The sequence below is a fragment of the Anabrus simplex genome, chromosome 2 (genome assembly GCF_040414725.1).
Source record: "Anabrus simplex isolate iqAnaSimp1 chromosome 2, ASM4041472v1, whole genome shotgun sequence".
Classification (NCBI taxonomy): Eukaryota; Metazoa; Arthropoda; class Insecta; order Orthoptera; family Tettigoniidae; genus Anabrus; species Anabrus simplex.
Window position 1 is genome coordinate 1143886485 of NC_090266.1, and position 26703 is coordinate 1143913187.

Here is a 26703-nt window from a genome sequence, read left to right on the forward strand (position 1 = left end):
GAACCATACTCTTACTGGACTTTTACCAGTGACGTATACGCTCTCTTGGTCACATCCTTACTACAAACCATCAATACCCTCATAACCATACGTTTTTATTTTTACCAAGAATGTCCTGTGTCTTTTATTATAATTATATATAGGCTGAAGATGTCTCACATCGGTGTTCTCCCCAGAAATTTTCGTTAGCTGGGTGGTAAGAATGAGTAGTCGGGAATTGAACTACAGTGTTGTTATTACGAATAGGACAAAATGGAGTATTTTCAATTTCTAGTGTTCTACTGCTCGTTCACAATCGTGGAACACCGAAACTTACTACTCGGTTGCTGTGGAATGCCATATGGGTTTGTGATGTCGGGCGGAATCGAGTGCTCGCATGCTATCCAAACTAATACAGACACCATTCATGCATGACACTACGTGATGATCAAGCTAAATATTGAAACTTCAATGTAATTGATGCATTTATGCTGACAATAACAAAGATTCATCATTTAAATAAACAATTTTACAGCATTTACATTTCTATTTGGAACACTTAATGACTCAAATAGGCCTATGTATTAATATTGTGTAACTAGCACAAATACATATCTAGATTATCTTAGCCGGACGGTCTGTAAAAACTGTAGGGCGGTGCGCCCATTAAAATAGTTCTGGGGAGAACACTGCACAGGGAAGAGACTAAACAGGTCTCTTTTTAAAATAAAATAAAAAGTAATAATATTGTACAGTATTGTGAAGGTTGAGTTACCCAATCATTAAGACCTTCCATCTTGTTGGTTTATAGGAGTTATGACAAATTCACCCGGGCTGCGAGGACCAGGAAATAAATGTGAGCTTCACTTTCCGACGTCTTGAATTACAATAATGCACTTATTTTTATACAGTTACCAACATACTACGATAACATTTACTAAAGGAATTAAGTTCACCCAACAAACATAAAGTGGGTAATTACAGACCAGTCAGCTTGACGTGTGTTGCTTGTAAGCTCTGGGAGAGGCATTCTTTCTGATTTTATTAGACATGTTTGTGAAGTTATTAACTTGTTTGATAGGAGATACTTGGGGTTAGGAAAGTTTATTCCAGTGAGGATCAACTTGAAGGATTCTAGCAAGATATAGCAGATATTTTAGATTCAGTTGGTCAGATGGACTGTAACATTATTGACATATCCAAGCCTCTTGATAGGGTAGATCATAAGAGACTACTGACGAAAATGAGGTCTATTGGACTAGACAAAAGAATGGTTGAATGGGTGGCTAAATTAGTAGAAAATAAAATTTGGATATAAAATAGGTGAAACATTACCGGATCCTGTAATAATTAAGACATGGGTCCCATAAGGAAGTGTTATTGGTCCTTTGTTTTCTTACATACATAGATGATATGAGTAAAGAATTGGAATCGAAGATAAAGCAGATCCAGAGTTCTCCCCAGAAATTTTCGTCAGCCGGGTTGCAGGGATGAGTAGTCAGGCGGGGAATACTACGTAAAAAATTAATGTGATGGAATTTGAATGTATTTCCCTTGGTGCATCAACAGTAATATGAGACAGATAAACATTATTATAGCAAAATTAATATATTTCAGTGTTATAATCCTGAACTAGACATAAGAGTGTTTTGAACTTCTAGTGTTCTACTACTCGTTCATAATCACATAGCACCGGGGCTCGCCAATCTGTTGCTGTGGAATGCCCGACAGGTTTGTGACGTCATGCGAAATGAGTGCTCGCTTGGGTTTCCACGCCAATCCAGACACACTCGCTCATGACACTACATGATAGTCAAGTTAAATATTTAAACTCCGATATAATTGATGCAGTTATGCTGACAGTAACGAAGATTTATCATTTAAAATAATAGTTTTACAGTATTTAGGCCTACATTTTAATTTGGAACTCCCAACGACTCAAATATGTATTAATATTATCTAACTAGCACATATCTAGGTTATGTTAGCCGGGCGGTTTGTAAAAATGGCTGGGCGGGTCCTAGAGAGAACACTGAGATCTCTTCATATTGTTACCAGGGTATTGTGAGATTGTAGTAAGGATGTGAAGAAGAGGTCATATAGTCACTGGTAAGACTCCAGTTAGGATATGGTTCCAGTGTATGGGACCCACGCCAGGATTACATGATTTGAGAACTGGAGGAGATCCAAAGAAAAGCATCACAAGTTGTTCTGGGTGATTTCTGGCAAAAGAGTAATGTTACGAAAATGTTGCAAACTTTGAGCTGGGAAGACTTCAGAATAAGGAGACGAGTGGCTCAACTAAGGGGTATATTTCGAGCTGTCAGCGGAGAGATAGCGTGGAATGACATAGGAATGATTATGATATGAAGATAAGAGTTGGAATTCTGGAGGACAAATTGAGACAAATAGGCTTATTTGTTTATAGGAAGAGGAATTAGGATTAGAATAATTTACCTCAGGAGTTGTTCGATAAATTTTCAACATCTTTGAAATCATAATCTAAAAGTTTCATTCCGTATTGATATTGTGCACAAATACAATTAAATTAAAATTAGGACTAGTTTCGACCTTTCTAGGTCATCATCAGCTGGTCACACAATCACATATATCATGCTGATCATGCAATACAAACATTACCAAATCCAACAAGGAATGTTATATAGTGACAACATGTCAAATGGTTCATGAATGGGGACAATCATCAGATTAAAACTTAGTATACATTGTCTTAACATAAGTTACATACATAAAAACAAATCTATAGAAGTTAAATTGCTCATAGGCTTGAGATATCAAGTTAGGTGCTAGTTTTTGTAAAATATATATGATATCACAGAAGGCATGTGTATGAATCACAATTTGTTGGCCTTGTGGAATGTTGTGGGTTGCACTTCCTGTTCCGTGTGCCTTATACACTGTAATGAAATCTTTTCCAATATTATGATTAATAACAAGAAAACCTGTCTTTTCGAAGATGTGCAGATTGACCTTGTCTCCTCTTGCCATCTTCCCACATTCATCTGTCATTGTGTTCGTCCTGTTATGTGTTCCTAGCTTTCTGTATATGACTTTGTCATATTGTACAGAAATGATGTAGAGAGGAAAGGGGTCAATAACTGATGCAGAAAGCTATGGGGAACTTCATCCAGGGGTGGTTATGAATATTGGGTGTAATTTTGCTATAGATAAAATGAACATAAGGATGGTCTTTTATGGAGAATATGTTTGATTTCCCCTAATGGCTATGCATGTGTTACATTTTCTCTCCATACTTTGCTTGAAATCAAAAGAGTTCCTTTGGTAACAGAGCCTGTTAGCATTGAACACTTTATTTAGTTTTATGGACATTTTGCAAAGTTGTCAGTTTGCAACAAAGCATTTTTTTCTGTGTATTTTTGTCTTAGACAGTTCATAGTCAGCTTTCTAACCTGACATACTAGTTATGTTATGAAAAAAAATGTCATTGCTGGAGTTCCAATTTGTTAGCATAATCTGGAAGTTCTAGAATTAATGTAGCTGAGAGTTTTGCTGAGCGTATTGGCTACAAGATTTGGGTCTCGTAGCTATGAGTTTGCATTTGGAAGATAGTGGGTTCGAACCCCACCGTTGGCAGCCCTGTGGTTTCCCACATTCACAACAGGCAAATGCTGCTAGTTCATTGTATTAATTATTTGATCAAAAATATTAGACCACTTGCATTTTCACAGGTCACTTTACAGTATAATTTCTTTATTCTCGCAGTGTTTTTAATAATGCATCTTTGAACTGTACTGTATGATGGATTTAATGTTTCCAGACAGGATTTTTTTAGCTAGAAATGTAATAAGATAATTGAGAAATTGCTTTCAAACATAGTATATTTACTGTTTCTTTGGTTCATTTTTTATTGATATTTTGTGGTGCGTGAATTTCAGTATCAAATTGGCCAGCTGTACATGATAGCACGGCATAGTCATGAACAGACAGATTCTGGAGAAGGTGTTGAAGTGGTGGAGAATATTGCCTGCAAGGATCCTATTCATGGAGAAGGGCAGTATACTGAGAAACGAATTCATCTTTCTAGGTAATAACATTTATGTAATAGAGTAATAGAAAGGAACAAACAAGTGTAAATTCAGCCATATATAGAAAGATAGGCATATTGAAAATATCGCATAGTTTTGTTTATCTTATTGTGTGTTCCTTTTGATTTTTCTACTGTATCTTCCTCCCTTTCACTCAGTCATCCGTTACTCTATTTATGGCAATTGAAATATTTTGTGACACAAAATGATATGTAAGCTCTTGAGCTGAAGTAATGTAATATCCACATTATTTTTATACGCTATAACTGATCAGTACACTGCGTACACTGCATCTCCTTCATGAAGCAGCTTCGCTTTATTTGTATATAAGTTACTGTATGTGCTCGCATATAACTTGCCACCGCATATATCTCGCACCTCATTTTTAACATTTGAAATTGCAGGGGGAAAAATCCCTGCACATAACTCGCATTCATTTCTGACGTCATATGGCTGGTTGCATAAACCGTTTGATTTTAAAGCAGAGACTAAATGGATCTCAGTTCTCGCTAAACTCTGATTTTTTTGTTGTATAAACGTTAATCTGAAATAAGTTCGCACTGACTTAGGATTAACTTTGACTGGAGAAATTTCTCTGATCAAACTCTTTGATCTTAGTTCAAGGAGTTGTTTTTTTGTTCGAGATAGAACAGCTGATTGTGAACACAATATTACCTGTGTTGTTACGATAAATCATAAAAAATACATAAAAGACTAACCTAATACATTCTTAGCTGTAGTTGTTGTCCATATATAAGCTATGTTATGATTCTTTAATGCAGTGAAACATAATTCTCTCTATGAATGGCTTACGATATTACATTATCTCATTCATATTTTACAGATGTCTGATTAGTGGGATATAGAGGGTTATTCAGCTAAGTTGTCCATCTCAAATAACATATGGTCCGTTCAGGATAGAATGGCATCAATATCCTCTGAGGTAATGATATTAACTTTGTTTTTAAAATGGAACTACACTGTTTTCTACACCTAGCCTTAAATCTACAAGTATTACAAGTTCAGCACTGTGATTATTCCGAAAATAGATCCAAGTACTTCTCGAGAAAATTTAATGTATTCAGACTTTGATTCGCGCTACGTGTGAAACATGAGCTCACTATTGACATGGAGAGTTGCATCACCTTTTCCTGACAGCTATGTATTCACTCTGCTGTGGTCATAAAACCACTATGAGCGAATGTATGATTTAAATCCTTTAATATCGCTGTAGGTAACAGCGACTGTAAAGCAAAAACAGACATGCAATGGGCTGTATGCGACAACACAAAAACACATATTTCGTTATTCATTGCTAAATATGTATTATGGGAATGTTATAACAATGCCGTTAATCCGGTGCCTCTATGTCCAACCATTCTCAAGTTATGTGCGGAAGTAGTAACTGGTCGTGACGTCACTGCGCTGTAGAATCTACCTGGCAGCCTTGACGCTGGGATTAACTCGCGCAGTCTTTTCCCGCACTCCATCTGCTACTGCTGTTTTCTTCTGTTGCCAGTGTTAATGGGCTTATTTTTATTTATAATGGATGTAAATATCATTTGTCTGTATCCATATGAGCCAGAACGAACGACGTTTGCTGATGACCATTCAGATAGCGATCCTGACATGGATATGCTAAACACTACAGGCCGTGCCGGCACGCGAATTTGGTGTAAATGTAATGAGTTTACCATCATGGATACGGATGAAGAAAGTGTATGCTGTTGTGAATTAGACAATCTAAAAGCAGTGAAATCTGAGAAATTTATGTGTATAACAAGAAATCCCTCGTTTACAAGGCTTATTTTAGACCGTGAAGTATTGACAATGACATGAGCTTAAAAACAAAGAACATGTTAAGGAAACGTTTACTGACAACTTTAAATCCATCAAATAGAACTTGGCCTTTTATTTGTTATGAACTGCGATTGGTAAAAAGAGCAGAGTTGTCATACCATCATAAGGAACACATTTCCGGAACCCGATGGCACCTATGTGGGCTTCAGGCTGTAAATGAAAAAATGAAATTAAAACGGTAGAGTTATGTAAGAGTTTCCTAAGCGTGTTTGTATGATAAATATAGATAATGTATTATTTTGACATGAAGTACGGTACCTCATTTATTGTCGCGAGTGAAATCGTGAGAAGTGCTTCTTGATCAGGTCGTCATTGGAAGGTCGAGGTATTGGAGCGATGTTTTTAGGCAGTGACAGATCCATTGCTTGATCTTCAGGTGAGGCTCTACTATAGTTAGTTTGCAAGAGATTTATTTTATTCATTATTGCCTTCTTCCATCCATCGCTTGACGCCTCATATTTCTATTTTATCACCCAGGCTCCTGTTGATTTTGAGTACTGAGTTTTGATACCAGCTTTCAATTTATTGATGTTCCAATTATATTCCAGTGCAGCAATCGCTGAACTGAGCTTTAAGCCTCTGTACAAGAAATGAACTCTTTTAGGAGCGTATTTCAAACGAAGGTTGTGATAACTTTCTAGGCTTCTGGTGTGAACGTAGTGTTTTATATATTCTACATCTTTTAAAAAAGATTTGGTCTAAAACTATTTTCTTCAGGGCTTCATATGAACTTGAATTTCCTTTAATCCACATTTTCTTTCTCTCTTCCTCATCCGTTAATGTATCGTGCTCACAGGATTTCCATTTACTGTTTTCTAACCACTTATGCTCATTTTTTACGTGGTGCAAAATTGACGTAAATTTATCGATTAACACAGAACTGTTTCCATTACAAGTTTGTGCTGACCACCATAAATGATTATTTATACTGGCCTTCCACGCTTGTACCCAACTGCTAAACCTTCGAGGTGACTTACTTCGATTTGGAAACATATGGAAATGTATTTCTTTCTCTCTTCACTTTCGGTTTCTACTCGTGTTGTTACAGCCGTACACACTACAAGAAGGCATTTTGACAGTCACCGCACTATTATAATAAACAACACATCAAGTAAACGGAAGAGCGGCTGAGCGCGTACTGCAATAATCAACTGGATGGCTCGCTCAGCACTTACAGCGCAGTGACGTCACAGCTACTCGTGTTTCCTTAGTTCACTGGCCTGCGGTGCGGCGCACAGCAAATGCAAATATATAGTTGAACACTGTCTGATACACACTCTGATTCTGAGGCAACTTGATTTTTGTGTTGTGTTCTCCTTTAACAGTAATCGATTCTTCAGAGAATGAATGAAAGAATGAGAACGGTCATGAAGGCTGTGAAAAAGAAAGATTCATTAGGCTACTCAAACCTAATACCGTTGGGATCAGGAAAAAACAAGAGTTGACAGGGAGGTTGGATATCCGTTTTTCCTTCACTTGTGTTCGCTGCAAGAAAGGCATATATGAAGATATTCCAGTACATGCTGCAAAGACGTTCATTTGTCGACAGTCATGGCCAGCTCAATCCCACCATTTAAGTATTATCCAACGGGCAAAGCTATTTCGTGCTTAGTTTGTTTTGCTGTGTTGCAACGTTCACTTTTCTGAACTCCGATTATATTTGAACTGCACATGTGTAAACAGAGTTCAGTACTATTCAATGCAACAAAGTCGTAATCTCAGTTCATTTTCAGAACTAGGTTCTAAATTGATCTCCGGTCAATGTCTTTATGCAACCAGCCCGTAAAGACATACGGTACATACACGAAATAAAGTTTGGGTATTCCGTGGACATGCCTACATTAAATCTCGGGACTGTACTAATTGCTGTTATGGTACTTTGTACATGACAGTACAAGGAGAAGCTGCATTTCTTTCTACCTGCAGAATGGTTGAGGCTATCTGTTGTAACAAAAATACCTAATTCGCGAACCCCCGCCCCAAGGCCACATTCCTAGCCAGTCAGTTACACTTGGCCATCCCTCTCACTCTTCCTTCTTTGTCCATATGCTTATCGCTACCTGTCCAGCAGAGCTGATCATGTGGACTTGGAGGGTTTCCCTGTCCAGGCAGTCAAGTGATCACGGTATTAGGTGTCGTCCATTTGTTGTATTGTCGACAAGTTCCAGTATTCTGTCTTCTCTTTTCATTCTTGTTTCTCATTTAAGTTTTCTTGTGTAGGTTGATCTTTAAGTTATGGAGAAATGTGGGAGTTATACGGCTGGGTTTAAACTCGAAGTGATAAAATATGCTGAAGAACATAGTTACAGAGCTGTGGGTCAAGAATTCAGTGTGACTGAGTTTAATGTTTGCTCCTGGCATAAACAGAAAGCTGCACTGGAAACCACCAACCGAACACGTACGGAATTCAGAGGGCCGAAAACTGATAAGTTTCCTGAACTGGAAGACGAGTTGCTTCATTACATTACAGAGTTGCAAAATGATGGCTTTAGTATCTCGCACCAGATGCTACATTTTAAAGCGCGCGAACTAGCGGTTAAGGGAGGAATTAGCTGTTTAGATCTGAAAGTGAGCTGAGGTTGGATCTGTAGATTCATGACATGAAAGGAATTGTGTTTGCGGAGGTGAACATCTCTCTGCCAGAGAATGCCAAGCAATTTTAGCGTCAAAATCGTAGATTTTCATCGCCATGTGATAGCAGTGCGGAAGAAAAACAATTACCTCTTATCTCAAATTGGCAATGCAGATCAAACCCCGATAAACTTTGACAAGCCATGCAACACCACCATCAACAAGAAGGGAGAATGTAGCGTGCTTGTATGTACAACTAGGTGTGAAAAACAGCTTTGCACTGTCATGCTAGCAATAACCGCAGACAGAAGAAAATTGCCACCGTATGGTATTTTCAAAAGAAAAACAGTGCCTAAAGCGAAGTTTTCCTAAGGCATTCATGTACAGGTTCAAGAGAAAGGATGGATGGATACAGCTCTTATCCAGGACTGGGTCCGTATGGTGTGGGGAGCATGGCCAGCAGGGGCACTGCTTCGACTCCCAGCAGTGCTAGTTTGGGACAGTTTCTGCGGACGCTTGGTGGAAGACACGAAGAAACGTCTTCAGGAAATGAATCTCATTGTAATTCCTGGTGGACTCACACATTGTGTACAGCCCTTAGATATTTCCGTCAACAAGCCCTTCAAGGACAACATACGTAAATTGTATGCCGAATGGATGGCAGGAAGGGAGCATGAGCTGACGCCAGCAGGCAAAATAACGAGGCCGTCAGCTGAACTCTTGTGTGATTGGGTTTTGCGGGCATGGGTTATGGTGTCGACAGACATTATTGTGAAGAGTTTCTTGAAGATGGGCATTGCAAATGCGTTGGACGGAAGTCAGGATGATGCAGTATGGGATGGTGACCAGAATGATGCACGCGAGAATAGCTCGGTGACTGAAGGCAGTGTCAATGAATAGGGTAAGTATGTCAGTTGTCTTGTTTCAATAGCTTAATGTAAATATTAAGTTATTTATTTTTTTCAGGAATACGATTGTTTGCACGCAAATCCGTGCATATACCACGCACTGAAAATGTTCACACTTATCTTTTGTCCCAAAAGTGCGAGTTGTATGCGGGCAAATATGGTATTCTAAATAAAGTTGTTCCCCTTTGGCATAGTTTGAGAAATCAGTTTAAAAAAACAGTGGTATTTCTTTCTTTTTATAGATATTCAGATTCATTAGATATTGAATATTGATAGTTCATGGAGAAAGGCTTTATGCTAAGAAATAAAAAGGTTTTAGTACTGGTACATCATTTGTTGGATCTGTATTGCTTTCTGTAGTCCCACTGTCTTTATTCTGTCAACACAGTGGCTTAGGTTGCAATCTCTGTGAAACACTACGCATATTCTGTTTGCGGTTTATATCGCATACTTCTCCTTTGTTGTACATCCGTGTACTGTAGTCTATAACTTATGGCAATGAGCAAGGAAGTATTGGATGGGCATTGTTCTGATATCTCCCTCATTTGCTTCTCACCAAGAAATGATCAGGCTAGTTTTGGCAAGGTATCATTTATTATCTGCTTTTGTAATACTGTATATATCTGTACCTGGAGAGCAGTCGTACAAGTCTGAAGGTAAGCTCAACTATCTAGCTAGTTGAGAGGATTTTGTGATGTATGCGAGGGGGGTGTGATATGGCTGGCTGTTGCCAATCCCAATGAACTTATTGTGTATCTTGTTATAGTTTGTTTATAAGGCACTATGAGTACATGAGTGATACTGCTTAAGTTGAATAAGTTATGAAATGTTTTTCTGTTAAAAGCTGGGCTGAGTGGCGCAGATGGTTGAGGCGCTGGCCTTCTGACTCCAACTTGGCAGGTTTGATCCTGGCTCAGTCCGGTATTATTTGAAGGTGCTCAAATACATCAGCCTCATGTCAATAGATTTACTGGCTCGTAAAAGAACTTCCTGCTGGACTAAATTCCAGCAACTCGACATCTCTGAAAACCATAAAAGTAGTTAATTTGATGTAAAACAAATAACATTGAACATTGAATTTTCTTTATTACAGACTATGAATCTCGTGTTAAATCCGTATTGTTGGTTGAACTTCTTACAAAATTGTACAAAAACTATTTTAATCCTTCTAGTCAGTACTACATATTTTACGTCCATTTAAGACGAAACTTCATACATAAATAGACGTTTCGGCCCGGCATTGGGTCATCCTCAGTAAGACATGTATGATGAATTAAAAACATAAGAAACACACAAAATGAAATGTTAGTTAAAAAGTTTTTAAAAAGCATGATGAAAGTTAGAAAACTGTGAGCCGGGCTGAGTGGCTCAGACGGTTGAGGCGCTGGCCTTCTGACCCCAACTTGGCAGGTTCGGTCCTGGCTCAGTCCAGTGGTATTTGAAGGTGCTCATATACGCCAGCCTCGTGTCGGTAGATTTACTGGCACGTAAAAGAACTCCCGCGGGACTAAATTCTGGCACCTTGGCATCTCCAAAAACCGTAAAAGAGTAGTTAGTGGGACGTAAAACAAAGACCATTATTATCAGAAAACTGTGAAATGTTGATCGTTAAAACTAAGCCAACAGTATACAGATATCAGTTGAACCACAGCAAAGGACAACGAAAACATTGAAACTGAAAGAATTCCAGCTCAAGACTGTTTTATTGATCAACATTTCATCATGCTTTTTAAAAAACTTTTTAACTAACATTTCATTTTGTGTGTTTCCTATGTTTTTAATTGATCATACATGTCTTACTGAGGATGACCCAATGCCGGTTCGAAACATGTCTATTTATGTGTGAAGTTTAGTCTTAATTGGACATAAAATATATGAATTGGTTCATAAAGAAAGGGCATCAGTCATATTTTTTTCGAAATTGAGTTAACATTGTATTTCTCACTTGAATGATCACCACATCGTTTGGTAAAGAAAAGAGATCAGTCCAGCCTCTCCTTCACTGTGATATTGTGATTGGAAAGTTAGCGTTTTGTAAAGGAAGGGCATTGGTCGGGACTGAAGCCCTACTTTTATGCTACTCAGTTGTAAACCTCTTTCATCAAGAAGGGTCATCAGTCCACAAGATTGTAAAAAATCTGTATAATTCCAACTACTGAAGACAAATTCCTGAAATATGTTCAGTGGGGCCCTAATATGTTTTGTCTATTCGATGGTAACAATTTTTACATTTCTATTATGATACTAAAAATTGTAAACCTCTTTTATTTTTATAAAGAAAGGTCATCAGTCCACAAGATTTTAAAAATCTGTATAATTCAACTACTGATGATAAATTCATGAAATATGTTCAGAGGAATCCTAATATGCATTCCTTATATAATAGTAACCATTTTTACATTTATATTATGGTAGTAAAATATTCAGATAGTTTTTCTTGATTTCCCAACAATTAGCTGAAGTGTACTGAAGCCCTTTCTGTATGAACCAATTCATATAGCATAGGCTCCGTGCGCTGATGGGAAAAATGCACCGCTGCGAGTGGCGAACACTGTAAGTTAATGCGGTCACAGCACACATCTCTGTCGTCTCACAGCGTGTTGCCATGGCTGACTAAATATTAACAGTGGGATTTCAGAGTGTTTTATGCAACAGCAATCAGCCAGATTATGCAAACTTCCAAAAAGTGGTCATGTATTACATTTACAAGTAAAACTGTTCGCAGGAAATAGCAACATAGTAAATAACTGCCAATATGGTAAGAGAAAAACGTTAGTTCACTAGATACACTACCATTTCACGATAGAAACAACATAGTAATTTATGTATTATTTGTGGTGATAACGAGATCAATGTTCATGTACACATTCAACAATGCTGTCTTCAGAAAAATATACTTTACCTATTTCTAATACGTTATCATGTTAGTGTAGGTTAATGTTGCCAGGGAGGCCTTGCAGAAAAAAAATGTTTCCATGAAATGTAAGCGTATTTCTGCTGTTATTTATACAGTTTACTTGGAACATGTCGCCTCGCGTACTGATCAACCCTGTGAATGGTCGCGACCTCGCATCTCAAAAACGGGGAAAGAGCAATACAACAAGGAGAAGAGCTTAGAGGACCTTTTTCTTATAAAAATGTACAGGTTTGATGTTGGACCAATTGAAATTCCAGATTTTGGAACCGAATGCACACTATCAAAAATGTTGCGGGAGGAGAAAATAACAGAATCTCTTAACGTTGCCGATAAATGATTGTCTGTATTTATAGTATGATCAAGACCACCTCTGTAACATAACGGTTAGCGCTACTAATTTCCTTCGTCGGCGGCCCGGGCTTGATTTCCGATACAGCCAGAAATTTAAGATTGACATGAGGGACATGCAACTCATGTTAATTAGGGGTCGCTTGAAAAGAGTTGCACCACCTCGGGGTGAGGACAGAAGTTTACGAACCGGTACGTAAATTGCTGTATATCTGTGAGCTATTGATATTGTGTAAGGGAGGCCTATTTCTATAATCATATTTGTCTACTGTCTTTTTAAATCCATTTCGTGGAGTTGGGACAGAATACTATAAAATTTCACATTGTGGTCTGTAGTACAGTGCAGTATGTTGTTGTAATAATAATGATAATAATAATATATTAAGTAATGTATAACACTAACACACTGAAGGCTTTCGGTGATGCAGCGATGGGAAGGGCTTGAAAGGGAAAGGTAGCGGCCGTGGCCATAAGTAAGGTACAGCCTCAATATAATATTATATATATATATAATTCGCTGGGGCCATCAAGGACCACGTTAGTTATATCTTGTTGCATTTGACACTGAACTTGGCCTTCTTTAGAGCCCAAATTTCCCTCATTCTTTGTGAGTGGGCCTGCTTATTTATTATTATTATTATTATTATTATTATTATTATTATTATTATTATTATTATTATTATTATTATTATTATTATTATTATTATTATTATTGCTATCATTGAGACTATGGTAATAGAATACAATGTATATGTTATGATGTGTGTGCTTTAAAAAGAGATGGCCTATTGTAGCTTACTTCGAAATTTAACATTGCTATAATAATTTGTTTTTAATAGTTAACCTTTACATTTTGTAAAGAATTGTTATGTTTTAAATAAATGTACAAATCCTGAATCACTTCTTGCGATTTACTGCTAAGATCCACCGTCTTTTCAAATCCATTTCGTGAGGTCGTGAAGGAAAGCTCTGCATTACAGTATCCATTAATGCAGCCAACAACAAGCACATCATTCTGTCGGAACTTTGTGACAGTAAAAAAAATAATCATCTAAAGACAGCACTGTAAAATAATTGAATAAATGCGTGTAAATATCGCACATATTCCAGCTTCTTATGGTGAGCTGTTGATGAAGATGCCTGTAAGTATTTCTCGTAGTATCCACCCGCAGCAGCACAGTGCTATACGTACGGAGCATATTGACTAGGAGAATTAAAATAGTTTTTGTACAGTTTTGTAAGAAATTGAATTTTCTGTTAAAAGGTATTCTAAAATTGGAACCTAAATGCTTTCTGTTTAAGAATATGATGCTGCATTTCAATTTTTTTCTTCATTTAAGGAGCATGTTTTGACTTTCCCGACAAAGTGAAAATTTTAAACATAACCATATTTTTATGTAGACCTTGTCTGTGACTGTGAAATAATTCTTTATGAGATAATAAAAGTTAGAAGTTTTATGAAATCATTTCTTTCTGCTATGTGTTTCGGAGACTTTGCTCCATCATCAAGTGGTGAAATGGTGACATACGAGGGTTGGGGCAAAAGTCATTGCAACCATTTTCTTTCTTGCAGATGTCAGCCCAGTTGGAAAATGTGACAAATGGAGATGAAAGAACAAGGTGGGAAATACATGTGTGGACATTAGAGAACACACGAACATTGTGCCTCACATATTTATTACAGTAGTGTACAGAACAATACTGGTTTCATGGTGCAAAATAATTACCTCCTACATTACAGTACAGTACACATACAGTTAACATGACAAAACTGGGTCTAAAGGCCCTAAAAGTAGTCCCCTGCAACGTTCACAACATGCTGCCAACGATGCGGGAGGCACTGAATACCATCTGCATCACCCTTTGCCACACCACGCGTGAATCAGATCATCTGTTTTCGCACAGCGTTGGCAGTGTCCTCTCGTGTCGCAAACCGTCTACCAGGTAATGGTTCGTTTACCTTTCGTTTGAAATTAAAGTCACAGGGCAAACGGTCAGGAGAGTATGGCGGGTGCTCCAATTCTTCCAATCCCCAGAGTCATAGTTGCCGCCTTACACACACTGCTTTATGTGGTTTTGCGTTGTCGTGCAGTATGATTGCACTGTCCACAAGATCTGCACGTTTCTCCCAAATGTCGTGTCTTACCTGTCACACCAGGATGTCCCTATAGTACTCTGTGCTCACTGTTCTGCCATGTGGAACAAAGTGTGTGTTTCTCAGTGCCACTTCTTTTAACTCCGGTAGTGTCCATTGTCTGTTTTCCTCCAGGAGCTGCTTGATGACGTCACGTGTCACGTCAGTCCGCACGCTGACAGGCTATCTCAAGCGTTGTTGATCGCTGGTTGCCACAGATCCTTGCTGAAATTTTCCTATCCACCATGCTACCGTACGGTATGGGAGGGCATTATTCCCAAGGGCTTCCACCAATTCAGGGCCGGTTCTACCGCCTCCTGGTAAAGTAGCGCGTAATTTGCACTCCGCGTAAAAGGATGTTTCCGTCCGACCACTCCCAGGTAGCGCTATCGGCAGCATAAATCGTCGTTACCCGGCGGGTAATTTATCGGCCACTTCGAGGGCCCGATAAGACTTTACCTGCCCGGCAAGTTCTGAGAGCTGAACATTATTAGCTGTATTTCTGGTGATATGCAACTCAAAATAGCTTAGTATACTGAAAAAAGCAGTATACTGTAACAGTGATCGATATTGTATTGCAGGATTTGAACATTAATGCTTCCCTTTAGTTGCAACGGTCACACCAGCCTCTCGCATTGGTAGCGCAGAGAACGCATTTTATACGTCAAGCTTTTGTAAAGAAACTCTAAAAGGATATAAAATCAAAATCTATTTGGAAATCATTTCAAATGGGCTTTAATTTTCTACTTTTTCAGTTTTCGGACACGGGATATATATTACTGTATGTGTCCCACCTAACCCAAGCGTTTTCCTAGCGTAATGGTTAACACGCTTGCTTCGTAATACGAAGTGTGCAGGTTCGAGTCTTTATTATGACGAATCTTTTTTATTTCCATTATTAGCGTTGTGTTAATCTGTATGCCTCTTTTCGTACGTTCTGATCACAATATTATGTCTATTAGGAAAATTGCTTTATATGTATGCTACTTATAGCAAGTGATGTTATGATTAATAGCACATAGGACTGTCGCCCAGGTGGCAGATTCCCTATTAGTTGTTTACATAGTCTTGTAAATTATTTCGAAGAAATTGGAAACTATTCCATTCCCGAATTCCTCTTCCTATGAATGAATATTTATCCCGATTAGTTCTTTACATTTACAGTACCTTCCTACTTTATCTTCATAAAGTTAAAAATTAAAATTAAATGCTTTATCAATAAATGGAAGCATCTGGAAATAAACGAGGTCAAGAACTAGTTGCAAACAGAGCATCGCAGAGATACTTAATCAATTGACAGAAGCCTGCAGATAGAATGCTCAAAGGCAATAAGTCCGTAAAGAAGATGTGTGTGTGTATATATACGTATATGGAAGCGCGTAAAAGGGAGTTAAAGACAACGGCAGGGAACGAAAATGCATTTTAAAATGTAAATTAGAAATACGATGAAAACCTGCGTACCTTCTGTTACGGAGCGAGGGACTTGACCAATCTACTACGAGAATACTTTTAAAAAACGCTGCCTTACATGACAGGTTATAACTGGCGTAAGAAAATGTAATCTCGAGATTTTAATCCCAATTAGGTATTGATATTGAAGATCATAGATTATAATCACGAAAGCTTGCCATGAATCGTTGTCCATAACTCTTAAGACTCCCTTTATTAGGCGTTTTGGTGACAATCAGCAGACGCAAGCACAGGGAAATAAGACAATTGAAATGGGTTTCATGCATCTGATGATAGATAGCACCACACTCGAAAGCGAGAAATCGCTGAAAATCAGTCTAGCTAACTTCGTATATCGGTGTCTAGCTCCGGGTAGCTACCTAGCGCTTGCGCGGAGGTGGTTGGACGCAAACCAAAGTACCAGCAGATTTACACCTGCAGGTAGTTTACCTCCCGGGCAGCTGCCAGCCACTTTACCAGCAGATGGTAGAACCGGCCCTCACTGTGACATTCTCTCATTCTTTCGCATTTCTCCCCCGGAGGATGGCTATTTTGATGTATGCGTGATTCTTTTCTAGCCTGTATATTACATTTATAGACTTCGAAAAGATGTATGGGTGATGTACGATTCGTTGCGGTGTAACTTAAAAGCTTTTCAGTCAGTCAAACACACAAGTTAAATATAAATTTTACACTATAACATACCTGTAAAAAAAAACATTATTAAACAACGAATAAAAATACACAAAATTAAACAAAGAGTGACATGTTTCGGTCTTAAAAGAACATCGTCAGATTCTACCAAGTCACATTCAGTATTTGGAAATATTTGCTTATTTGTGTCCCAACACCTAGGAATTTGAAATTTGGAACTTATCTCAATGAAGTCCTGCCTTGTTTTAACGCCAGCATACACTGTGTGGCGTTTGAAAGACTGGTGCTCCTGCATTGGCTCAAATCCGAAGAAAGCCAACCGGGTATATGAAAAGTGTGGGAAAAGGTTATATGCCAGAAGATTAGAAAATAGGACTTATAATTAAAATTCCAAAGAAGGGAATTCTTACAAATTGCTATAATTGGAGAGGAATCACATTGCTGTCTGTTCCAAGTTAACAAAAAAAGGATAACGTGGAAGCTAAGAATAGGAGAGAAGCAAAATTTTGTTCTAACAGATCCTGTATAGACCAGATTTGTACATTAAGAATAATTTTAGAGCAATGTATTGAATGGAATACTAGCGTGTATACTATATTTATAGACTTTGAAAAGGCCTTGGATTCTTAACAAGAGAAAGTATGTGATTGGTACAACAGCATTATGGTATACCAAAGAAGATAAGTATAATCCAAGAATTTTACCATCAATGTACAAGCCAGGTTATTCATGAAGGAGATGTAACAGAGCCCTTCAACCCAGAAACTGGAGTAAGGCAAGGTTGCGCCCTGTCACCTCTTATCTTTCTTCTGGTCATAGATGTTGTAATGATGAAAATCACTGCATGATAAAGAAGAGGGATACAGTGGGACCTCGGAGACAGATTAGAAGATCTGGACTATGCCGATGGTGTATGCTTATTGACAGAATCATACAAAGTTGCCAGAAGTAAATTAGAAGATCTTGTGAAAGAAGCAGAAAATTTTAGTCTAATGCTCAATAAACCAAAAACTAAAAGAATGAGATTGAATATTAAGATACAAGATCCTCAGCATCGTCGCCGTCATTTCTCCTTTTTCAGCTGGCAGATATGGTTTCTCTCCACATCGTCCTGTCTCTCCACCATTCCTCATCCAACACAATGTTCCAGTCCAGGATCTGTTGCCCCGTGTTGTTCTTCACAGAGTCCATCCATCATAATCTTGGTTTTCCTCATCCTCTCACATCTGTCATCTGTCTTTCCAGTGCTTCTCTTGGCAGTCTTTTTTCATTCATCCGTTTGATATGTCCAAACCTTCTCAATCTGTTCTCTTCCAGTTTTATCATCTAATTTTTTCACATTTAGCTCTTTTCGTATGTCTTCTTTTCTCACTTTATCCCTCCATGTCTTCTGTACCATACTCTTCAGGAATTTCATTTTGGCTGCCTATATACTCTACTCTCATTCTTAGAGTCTTTATCCAGGTTTCTGCTGCAGATGTCATTATAAATAAGTCATGTAAATGACCTCATTGGTACATCTTTATTCCATATTAATCTCCGTACCTGGTGGTAGAAGGCACTTCCCTGTTGTATTCTTATACTAATTCCCATTTCCAGTCTTCTATTTTCTGTCAGTTCATTTCCCAAGTATTTGAAGTGTTCTACTGTTTCCAGTTCCTTCTCTATAATTTTGATAACTCCTTTTTTTTTTTTTTTTTTTTTTCCTTTTTTACTTCCTCTGCTCATCACCATAGTCTTGCTCTTCTCCACATTAATCTTCGTTCTCCATTGTTCAATCCTTCTGTTCAGTACATTCAGCTGTTGTTGTACCTCCTCCTCATCTTTTCCCTGGATCACATCATCAACTGCAAACATCATTACATTCATTTTTTCCCCTATATAATCTTTCCTTTCTGTCTTTATGATGTCATCCTTCACCATTATGTACAGAAAAGGTGACAGCACACTTCCTTGTTTTAGTCCATTGTCAATTCTAAACCGTTCTGATCTACCCACCGTTGTCTTCATAGAGCTGCAGCAGTTATCATATATTGCACTAGCTGTTACCTGCAACTTTGCTGCATTGATTTTGTAATTTGGTAGAAATAATTGTTCTGCACTAAGACAATATCTGAAAATTGCTAAAATGTAAAAACTCACTGAAAAATTGAGTTTCATTTACCCCAATACCTCTTCGTAAACCATGCTTGTGGTATTGCCTTTTGGGGCTAATATGACCTGGCTACTGGCAGAGATAACTCTGGAATATGTGACATAGAACTGGCCATGTGAGAAACAGACCTCTCTGAAGTCAAAATGAAAAAGAAATATGTTTTTCTTTATTTTCAAAAGAGATTCCAAGTACCAGTTTTTACGTCTGTAACATGTTAAGATTTTGAGGTAGACTCTTTTTAAAAATCTCCCCTTTTTCTCTTCTTTTCACCCCCCCCCCCCCTTGCCAAGTAGATTTTCCGAAGGAAAAATAAGTGTTTGTTTATTTTTAAAGGATATTCCATGTACCAATTTTCATGCCTGTAACATCTTAGCTTTTTGAGATATAAGTATCCTCATAAAGAGATTTCAACCCCTTTTTCACTTCTTACCCCTTTAAGTAAATTTTCCAAAAACAAAAAGCATGTGCTTCTTTATTTTTAAACATTACTAATACATATTTTCATGTATGTAACCTCTTGAATTTTTGAGATATCAGTATCCCCATAAACCACCTTTTGTAAGTCCTTTTCACCCTCTAAAGTGGATTTGCCGAAAACAAAAAACTGTTTATTTTTAAAGGAGATTGTAAATACGAATTTTCATGTCTGTAACATCTTTAGTTTTTGAGATATAAATATCCTAAAAAAATCCAACTCCTTATTTACTTATTCCCCCCTTTTCCCCCGCTGCACTTCACTGAATTTTCTGAAAACACAATGATTTGTTTTATTTTTAAAGGATATTCCAAATATAAATTTTCATATCTGTAACATCTTCAGTTTTTAAGGCATAAAAAAGAATTCGACCCCTTTTTCAGTCCATTTGACTCCCCCCCCCCGTAAGTGGATTCACCGAAAACAAAAAAATATGTGTTTCTTTATTTTCAAAAGAGTTTCTAAATACCAATTTTTACATCTGTAATGTGTTAAGTTTTTGAGATATGCTCATTTTAAAAATTTGCCCTCTTTTTTCACTTCTTTTCATCCCGCCTTATGTGGATTTCCTGAAAACAAAAAAATACGTATTTCTATATTTTTAAAGGAGATTCCATGTACCAATTTTCATATGTGTAACATCTGCCTGGACACCTCCACATGTCTGGTGTCTCTCGTTCGACAGTTCACTGTAATATTCTTTCCATCTGTTCATTATCTCTTCTAGTTTTGTCAGTATTACTCCTTCCTTATTCTTCTCAAACCCTTTGTGTCTGGCTTTACCAAACTTTTGTTCTGGGGATGCTGTCATATGCCTTTTCTCAGTCGATAAAAGTAATTGCTATATCCTTCCTGTATTCCCAGCTCTTTTCCTTGATATGTCTCAAAATGAAAATTTGTTCCATTGTTGACCTTTCACATCTGAATTCATATTGTTCCTTTTGTAACTGACTTTCCACCTTTTCTTTAATTCTTCTTCCCAATATCCTTTCCATTATCTTGGCAACATGGGAGGTGGATGGTGAGTCCTCAGTAGTTATTGCATATCTTACTTTCTGTCTTGATTATTGGTATTATAACCACCTTTTCCCAATCCTTGGACACTTTTCCCTCTCTCTAAACACACAAGTATTCTGTTAGTCAGCTGGAGTCCCGCTGGTCCTACAGCCTTGATAATTTCTATGGCTACTTCATCTATTCCCACAGCTTTTCCCATCTTCATCTTTTTAACTACCCATTCTGCCTCTATCATTGTAATGTCTGATTCCTTCTCTGTTACTTCTATTTCTGCTGCCTTGGACACCTTCTCCACAAGTCTGGTGTCTCGTTCTGCAGTTCACTGTAATATTCTTTCCATCAATTCATTGTCTCTTCTGATTTTGTCAGTATTACTCCTTCCTTATTCTTCTCAAACCCTGTGTTCACTGTTTCACCCTACTTTTTCTTATTCCAAATACCGTATTTACGCTAATAATCCCCTCCACCGAATAATCCCCGCGCCCTAACTTTAGGAAGGCTCGTTTTGAAAAATGAAATGCCATCATTGACGTAAATAAAACTCGCACTCCAATTTTGTTCCTGAAATGTTTAAAAAAACTATGCGGGGATTACTCGCATAAATACGGTAATACTTTCCCACAGTTCAGATCTTTTACTTCCTGGGTGAATGTTTCCCAACTTTTCTTCTGCTACTACTTTTTTGCAAGCGTTTTTCTCTTCAATGCTCACTTCAGTCATTTGTGTTTCCCATTTCTTCCACATTTTCCTATTTTCCTTTACTTCATCTTTCACTCTAACATTCCACCATTTTGTCTCTTTCCCTCTTATCTTTCCTGATGTACTGCCACGTGTTTTCCCTGCGCACCTTACAAATGCACTCTTGTTCGTTATGACTAATATCTGTCCTTGGTATCAGTTTTTGTAATTCTTTTGTAAACTCATCCGGAACCTCCTTTTCCTTAAATCTCCAAATCCTAATCTTTCTTTCTCTTTTTTCTTGTAGTTTTGTGATCTTGCCTACTTTCAGCTCTGCTATCACTGCTCTGTGGTCACCCCCAAAGGCTTCCTCAGGCATAGCTGTAAAATCCATGATGTCCTTTTCCGACTAATGTGTAATCAATCAACGTTTTTTGTTGTTGTTTTTCTGACTCCCCACCCATACCTGGTAATCTGGCTATTTTTGACTTCATGAACCGTGTGTTTTCCATTATTAGTTGGTTACTCTGGCAAAAGTCCATTAACATATCCCCTTCTTGCATTTATTGCCCCAGAATCTTTTCTCTTCCCAGCACTCTTTTCCCAGATTTGCATTCAGTTCTCCCATTATAATTACTTCCTTATCTTCAATGTATTCCTCCATTTCTTCTCTTCTTTGTTTCCAGTTTGTGGAGCATATACTTCAGATCTCTTGTTCCTGCCTCAGATATTCTGTTGCTGATCTCCGCATATTCCAGGATATCCTTTCTAATTATCATTCCTACTCCGTTTACTGCACCCTGTCTTCCATTGGAAAACAGCCTCTACCCTTCCTTCAGTTTTCTTTCCCCTCCATTTTGTTTCACAAAGACCAAGGATTGCTGTGTCCTTCTCTTTCATGAACTCTATCAGCTCTTCGGTCTTGCCTGTCAGGGTTAGCTCCCCTAGTACCTGAAAAACTGCGTGTTGCTTGCAACGGACCATCTAGCATTTTCCGAGGCCACACCATATTTGCACTCTTTTTAGGCTTTTATTACCATGGCTTTGCCACTCCCAAAGGCATTTTAGAGGTGCTGCTGACAGGTGATCTAGGCCGCTCCCGACATAGAGTACAGACTCTTTCTGCAGCCACCCCTGACTTGGGACAGATGCTGCTTGATGGGTTCCAGTGTCATTTCCTTCACTGAGGGGACCATCACTCCACCTAAGGAACTCTGCGCACAGTCACTGGCTGTACGGTCTGCTCTGTTACCGTAGTGGACTGGACCAGCCAGACACAGATACAAGATCCCTATCGCTGGAAAATGAAGCCCTAAAAGATGTAGTGTGTTTTACCTATTTAGGAACCATTGTTGCAAAAAGTGGAGGGGCAGAAGAGGATGTAAAACAACATGTCCAGGATGCAAGTGGGGGCCTTTCTTCATCTTTATCCTATCTAGAAGAACAAAATAATAACCACAAGAACTGAGCAGTAATATCAAGTCAGTTTTGTTATATGGATCAGAATAAAATAATGAATCAAATCTCAAATAGACTACAGGCTTTTACAAACGTGTCTCAGAATTATACTAAATATATACTAGGCAGAAGTAATTACAAATGAAGAACTATGGACACGCGCATCAGAAGAACAGATAAAAAAATAAAGAAAAAGAATAAATGGAAGTGATTAGGATACTCACTGATGAAAGTGGACAGAACCATTGAGAAACAAGTACTTGATTGCAATACCCAGGGTGCTTGGAGAAGTGAAAGACCCACCTCAGCCATCCTCAAAGTGGTTCTCTGTGATTTCCTCACTTCTCCAGGTAAATGCTAGGATGGTACACCTATCTTAAGGCCATGGTCTTTCCCATTCCTAGCCCTTTCCTATACCATCGTCACCGTAGGACCTCGATCTGTATCGGTACAATATAAAGCAAAATTGAAAAGAAAAAAAGGGGGGCGGTGGGGATGAGGATTGCAAGCAATGGAGTGAGATCGTGCCGGTTCGTAGATGTCCTATGTTCCAATGGGCACTAGTGGAAATTGTCAAATCCCTCTTTAATATTTGTGTAAAATTGTGAGACAAATCTGTACGTCGGGTGCTTCATGTCCTGTGTTCTGTACATGTGCAGCAGCTGCTGATTTAGTTCCCTCCATTCAAAATCCACTTGGTGTCCTCCTTTACGGGGCACACAATTGAGTCGCAAAGAGTTCAGATCAGATCATGCTTATGTACAGTAGCTATAGTACCACCATTTGTTCTTAAAATCTGATGTCAAATCCTCTTCCAGTTTGCCCAATGTGCACAGTACAGTATATGCTCAGTTATAATGTTCTTTGGGTCATCAGTCCATAGGCTGGTTTGATTCAGCTCTCCATGCCACCCTATCCCGTGGTAACCTTTTCATTTCTACGTAACTACTACATTCTACGTCTCCTCTAATCTGTGTCATTAACTGTACTGTGCTTCTTTGGTACACTCCAAGCCTAAAGTTTTTTTAATGATGCCCAACATCGTTTATATTAGGTTTTTCATTTCCCATACAATGATTCCTTGCTTATGGAACAGATATCTTTGAATTCTCTCTGCGATATTAATGGTTGCTGATATCTACATTTTGTATGGCAAACCACTTCTAGCTCTATCACTCATCATCAACAGAAGTCTTCTCATATCTTTTGATGGCTTGATACTCAAATTTTCTTCCTACTTACAACAGTCGGTACGAGTTAAAAAATCTCTTGGGGGTCTTGTATCATGTGATCACAGTGATGCAGTTTTCTTTAATTCCCAATTCCATTTCTACTGCCAGGGACTGATCTTCAACTCCTCCCATTCCAATAACTTAGATGATAATGTCACAATGTTCCAAGTACTATTGCAGGGGTGCCAACCTAACATGTTATAGCTACCTCTGTAAACTAGGGACAGAACTTGAGGCATGACTAGGTAAAAATAGAAAGTAACATTTTGTGCTAGCAAGCATCACTAAACATACTTGGTGTGCAATACACCATAGTTATGAAAGCAGTCATTTGTAGGGACCTTCAAGTACTTGGCATATTGCTCAGAAAGTCACCATACAGGCTGATTTTCAGTATAATGTGGATGAAATATTTCCATTCTGAAGTGATTTACATCTGCATTTACAATAATGCAGTCTTTTTCTTTGCAGCCGACTTCCCTACTGGGTCCAATCTCTGATCCCCAAGGTATTCTATGTGACTGAGAAAGCTTGGAATTACTACCCTTATACCGTTACAGGTACATATCCTCTTTTTTTTTAACACTTTATTAGTTCTACATATCCTGTTGTAATCAATCACTAATTTTGGCCTTTCTTTTCATATCCTCCTCGTCTTTGAACTGAATTGGACCAGAATACACTGTGAGTTATCCTACATTATATATACTCTGTCATTCATACTTATGCTACTGTTAAGTGTCAAATGCAGTCATACAGGTCGTAAAAAAAAGTCCTTATATCTTATGAGGGCTGTAAATGAAGTAGTGGCAATATTGATAGAACGCAGTATTTAATGAACTAACAAGTACAGTTTCATTATATTCCTTCAGTGTAGTCACCCGCAAAGTCTGTTACCTTTTGCCAAATGTTGGGAAGCTGTTGGGGACCGTTGGCAAGGCGTTCTCTGTTGATGAGAACATCCTTGTGCACGGTGAATGCCAGCCAGTGCCAGCACCGTCCATCTGTGCAGTGCAAATCCGCAGTTTCATTCCGATCCACACAAAATGCCTTGACCCATCGTGCAACTGTCCTATACGGTAATGCATTCTCGTCACAGGCTTCACGTAATCATCCATAACATTCTGATGCATTTTTGCCACGGGCGACCTCAATTTTAATCCACGGATGCTGATGACCTTTTGCAAACATGTTTTAGAGCGGTAAAATAGATGCTCTTCACTTGAATGCCACACAGCAAAAGCATTCCCAACTGGATGCCCGTCAAATGCACACTACATATCACCAACAGTGCCACCTGACTGCTCTCATATCCTATATGTGCATGCCCAATCTCCTGTGAGTGTCTGGACTATGTTGCCACAACTTCATTTACAGCCCTCGTACATGTTTTACCTGTGTTGCCCATATTCTGATTTGTCCTTGTTTAATTCAGTGAAATGGACATAAAAGCATAATTAAGTATTCATATTTACTATATCCATGTGACCATTCTGGAAATATGTGTTAAGCAGTTTTTAATTGTAATTTATTTTCTGAAAAATATTATTGATCATTTACAAGAGAGAGTTGTTTGTCTTTTAACACCATATTGAGAAATTTCTAAACAGCATCAAGGCTACTGATTATGATCATATGGAAAAGTGCCATAATACGACCGATAAGAAAAATCGATGATCCAACAAAACCCGAAGACTTTCAACCAACATGCATACTTCCTTGTCTTAGTAAAATATTAGAAATGGTCGTTCACAACCAAATAACAAATTACCTTAACAAACACAATCCACTCGACAAATACCAGTCAGGATTTAGACCTAACCACAGCACTACTAAAAGTTACAAATGACATTCAAGTAAAAATGGACAACGGACAAATAACTATCCTTGTACCTAAGTAAAGCATTTGACTGAATGGACAGGGAAATGTTATTAGCTAATTTACAAGCACAAAAGTTTTCTTCAAGTGCACTGACGTGGTTGCTCTCCTATTTAATTGGGCGGCAGCAGTGCGTGTTAGCAGGTGCGAGAGTATAACACTGGCAACAAACTGAAGTTGGTGTAGTTCAGGGTAGTGTTCTAGTGCCACTACTATTTTCACTGTACTTAAATGACCTACCAGAACATATAAAAACCTGTAAATACCATTTTTATGCAGACGACATTCAACTATATATACATACAAATCCAAAAGACATCCAACTAGACATTAACAAACTACACGTTGACCTGGAAAATATAAAAGACTGGACTAAAAATAATTCTCTTAAAGTCTATCCATTCATATTGCAAGCAGTCATAATAAGATCCTAAAATAATCATACCAAACTGAAAAGTGTTAAAATTCCTCCAATCCTATTCCATGCAACACCAATACAAATAAACGAAACTGTAAAGAAACTTAGCCTCATTTGCCGTAAGTACCGTATAATCTCGAGTACCACCCGCCAGCGAATAATACCCGCACCCTTATTTTGAAAGAACAAAATTTTAAAAAAGTGGAGTCAAAATTATTTACAATCTTTACTAACACACATCAAATGATTAGAAAATACAAATAAAAGTAAACAAACATTACCAGAACGATATCCAACGAGTTCATTCTTCATCATCATCATCATCATCATCATCATCATCATCATCATAAGTACCAACTTCGGAACTTTCATCACCATCACCTTCTCACGAAATGTCGTCATTACTGCCATCCATAGTATCAGAAATGCTACATTTCCTGAAGCTCTTCTGTATGAGGTCTCCAGGGATACGATTCCATGCCGTCAAAATCCACGAACACAACA

General features: G+C 38.1%; 1 protein-coding gene across 1 annotated transcript in view; it reads left to right on the forward strand.

The window, feature by feature from the left end:
• rdgBbeta (cytoplasmic phosphatidylinositol transfer protein 1) overlaps window positions 1-26703 on the forward strand; it is a 185692-nt gene that overhangs the window by 24540 nt on the left and 134449 nt on the right. The window contains exons 2-4 of the mRNA XM_067139742.2: window positions 3897-4045; window positions 24374-24462; window positions 24579-24586. Coding sequence (XP_066995843.1) covers window positions 3897-4045; window positions 24374-24462; window positions 24579-24586 — 246 coding nt within the window. The remainder of the gene's footprint in view (window positions 1-3896; window positions 4046-24373; window positions 24463-24578; window positions 24587-26703) is intronic.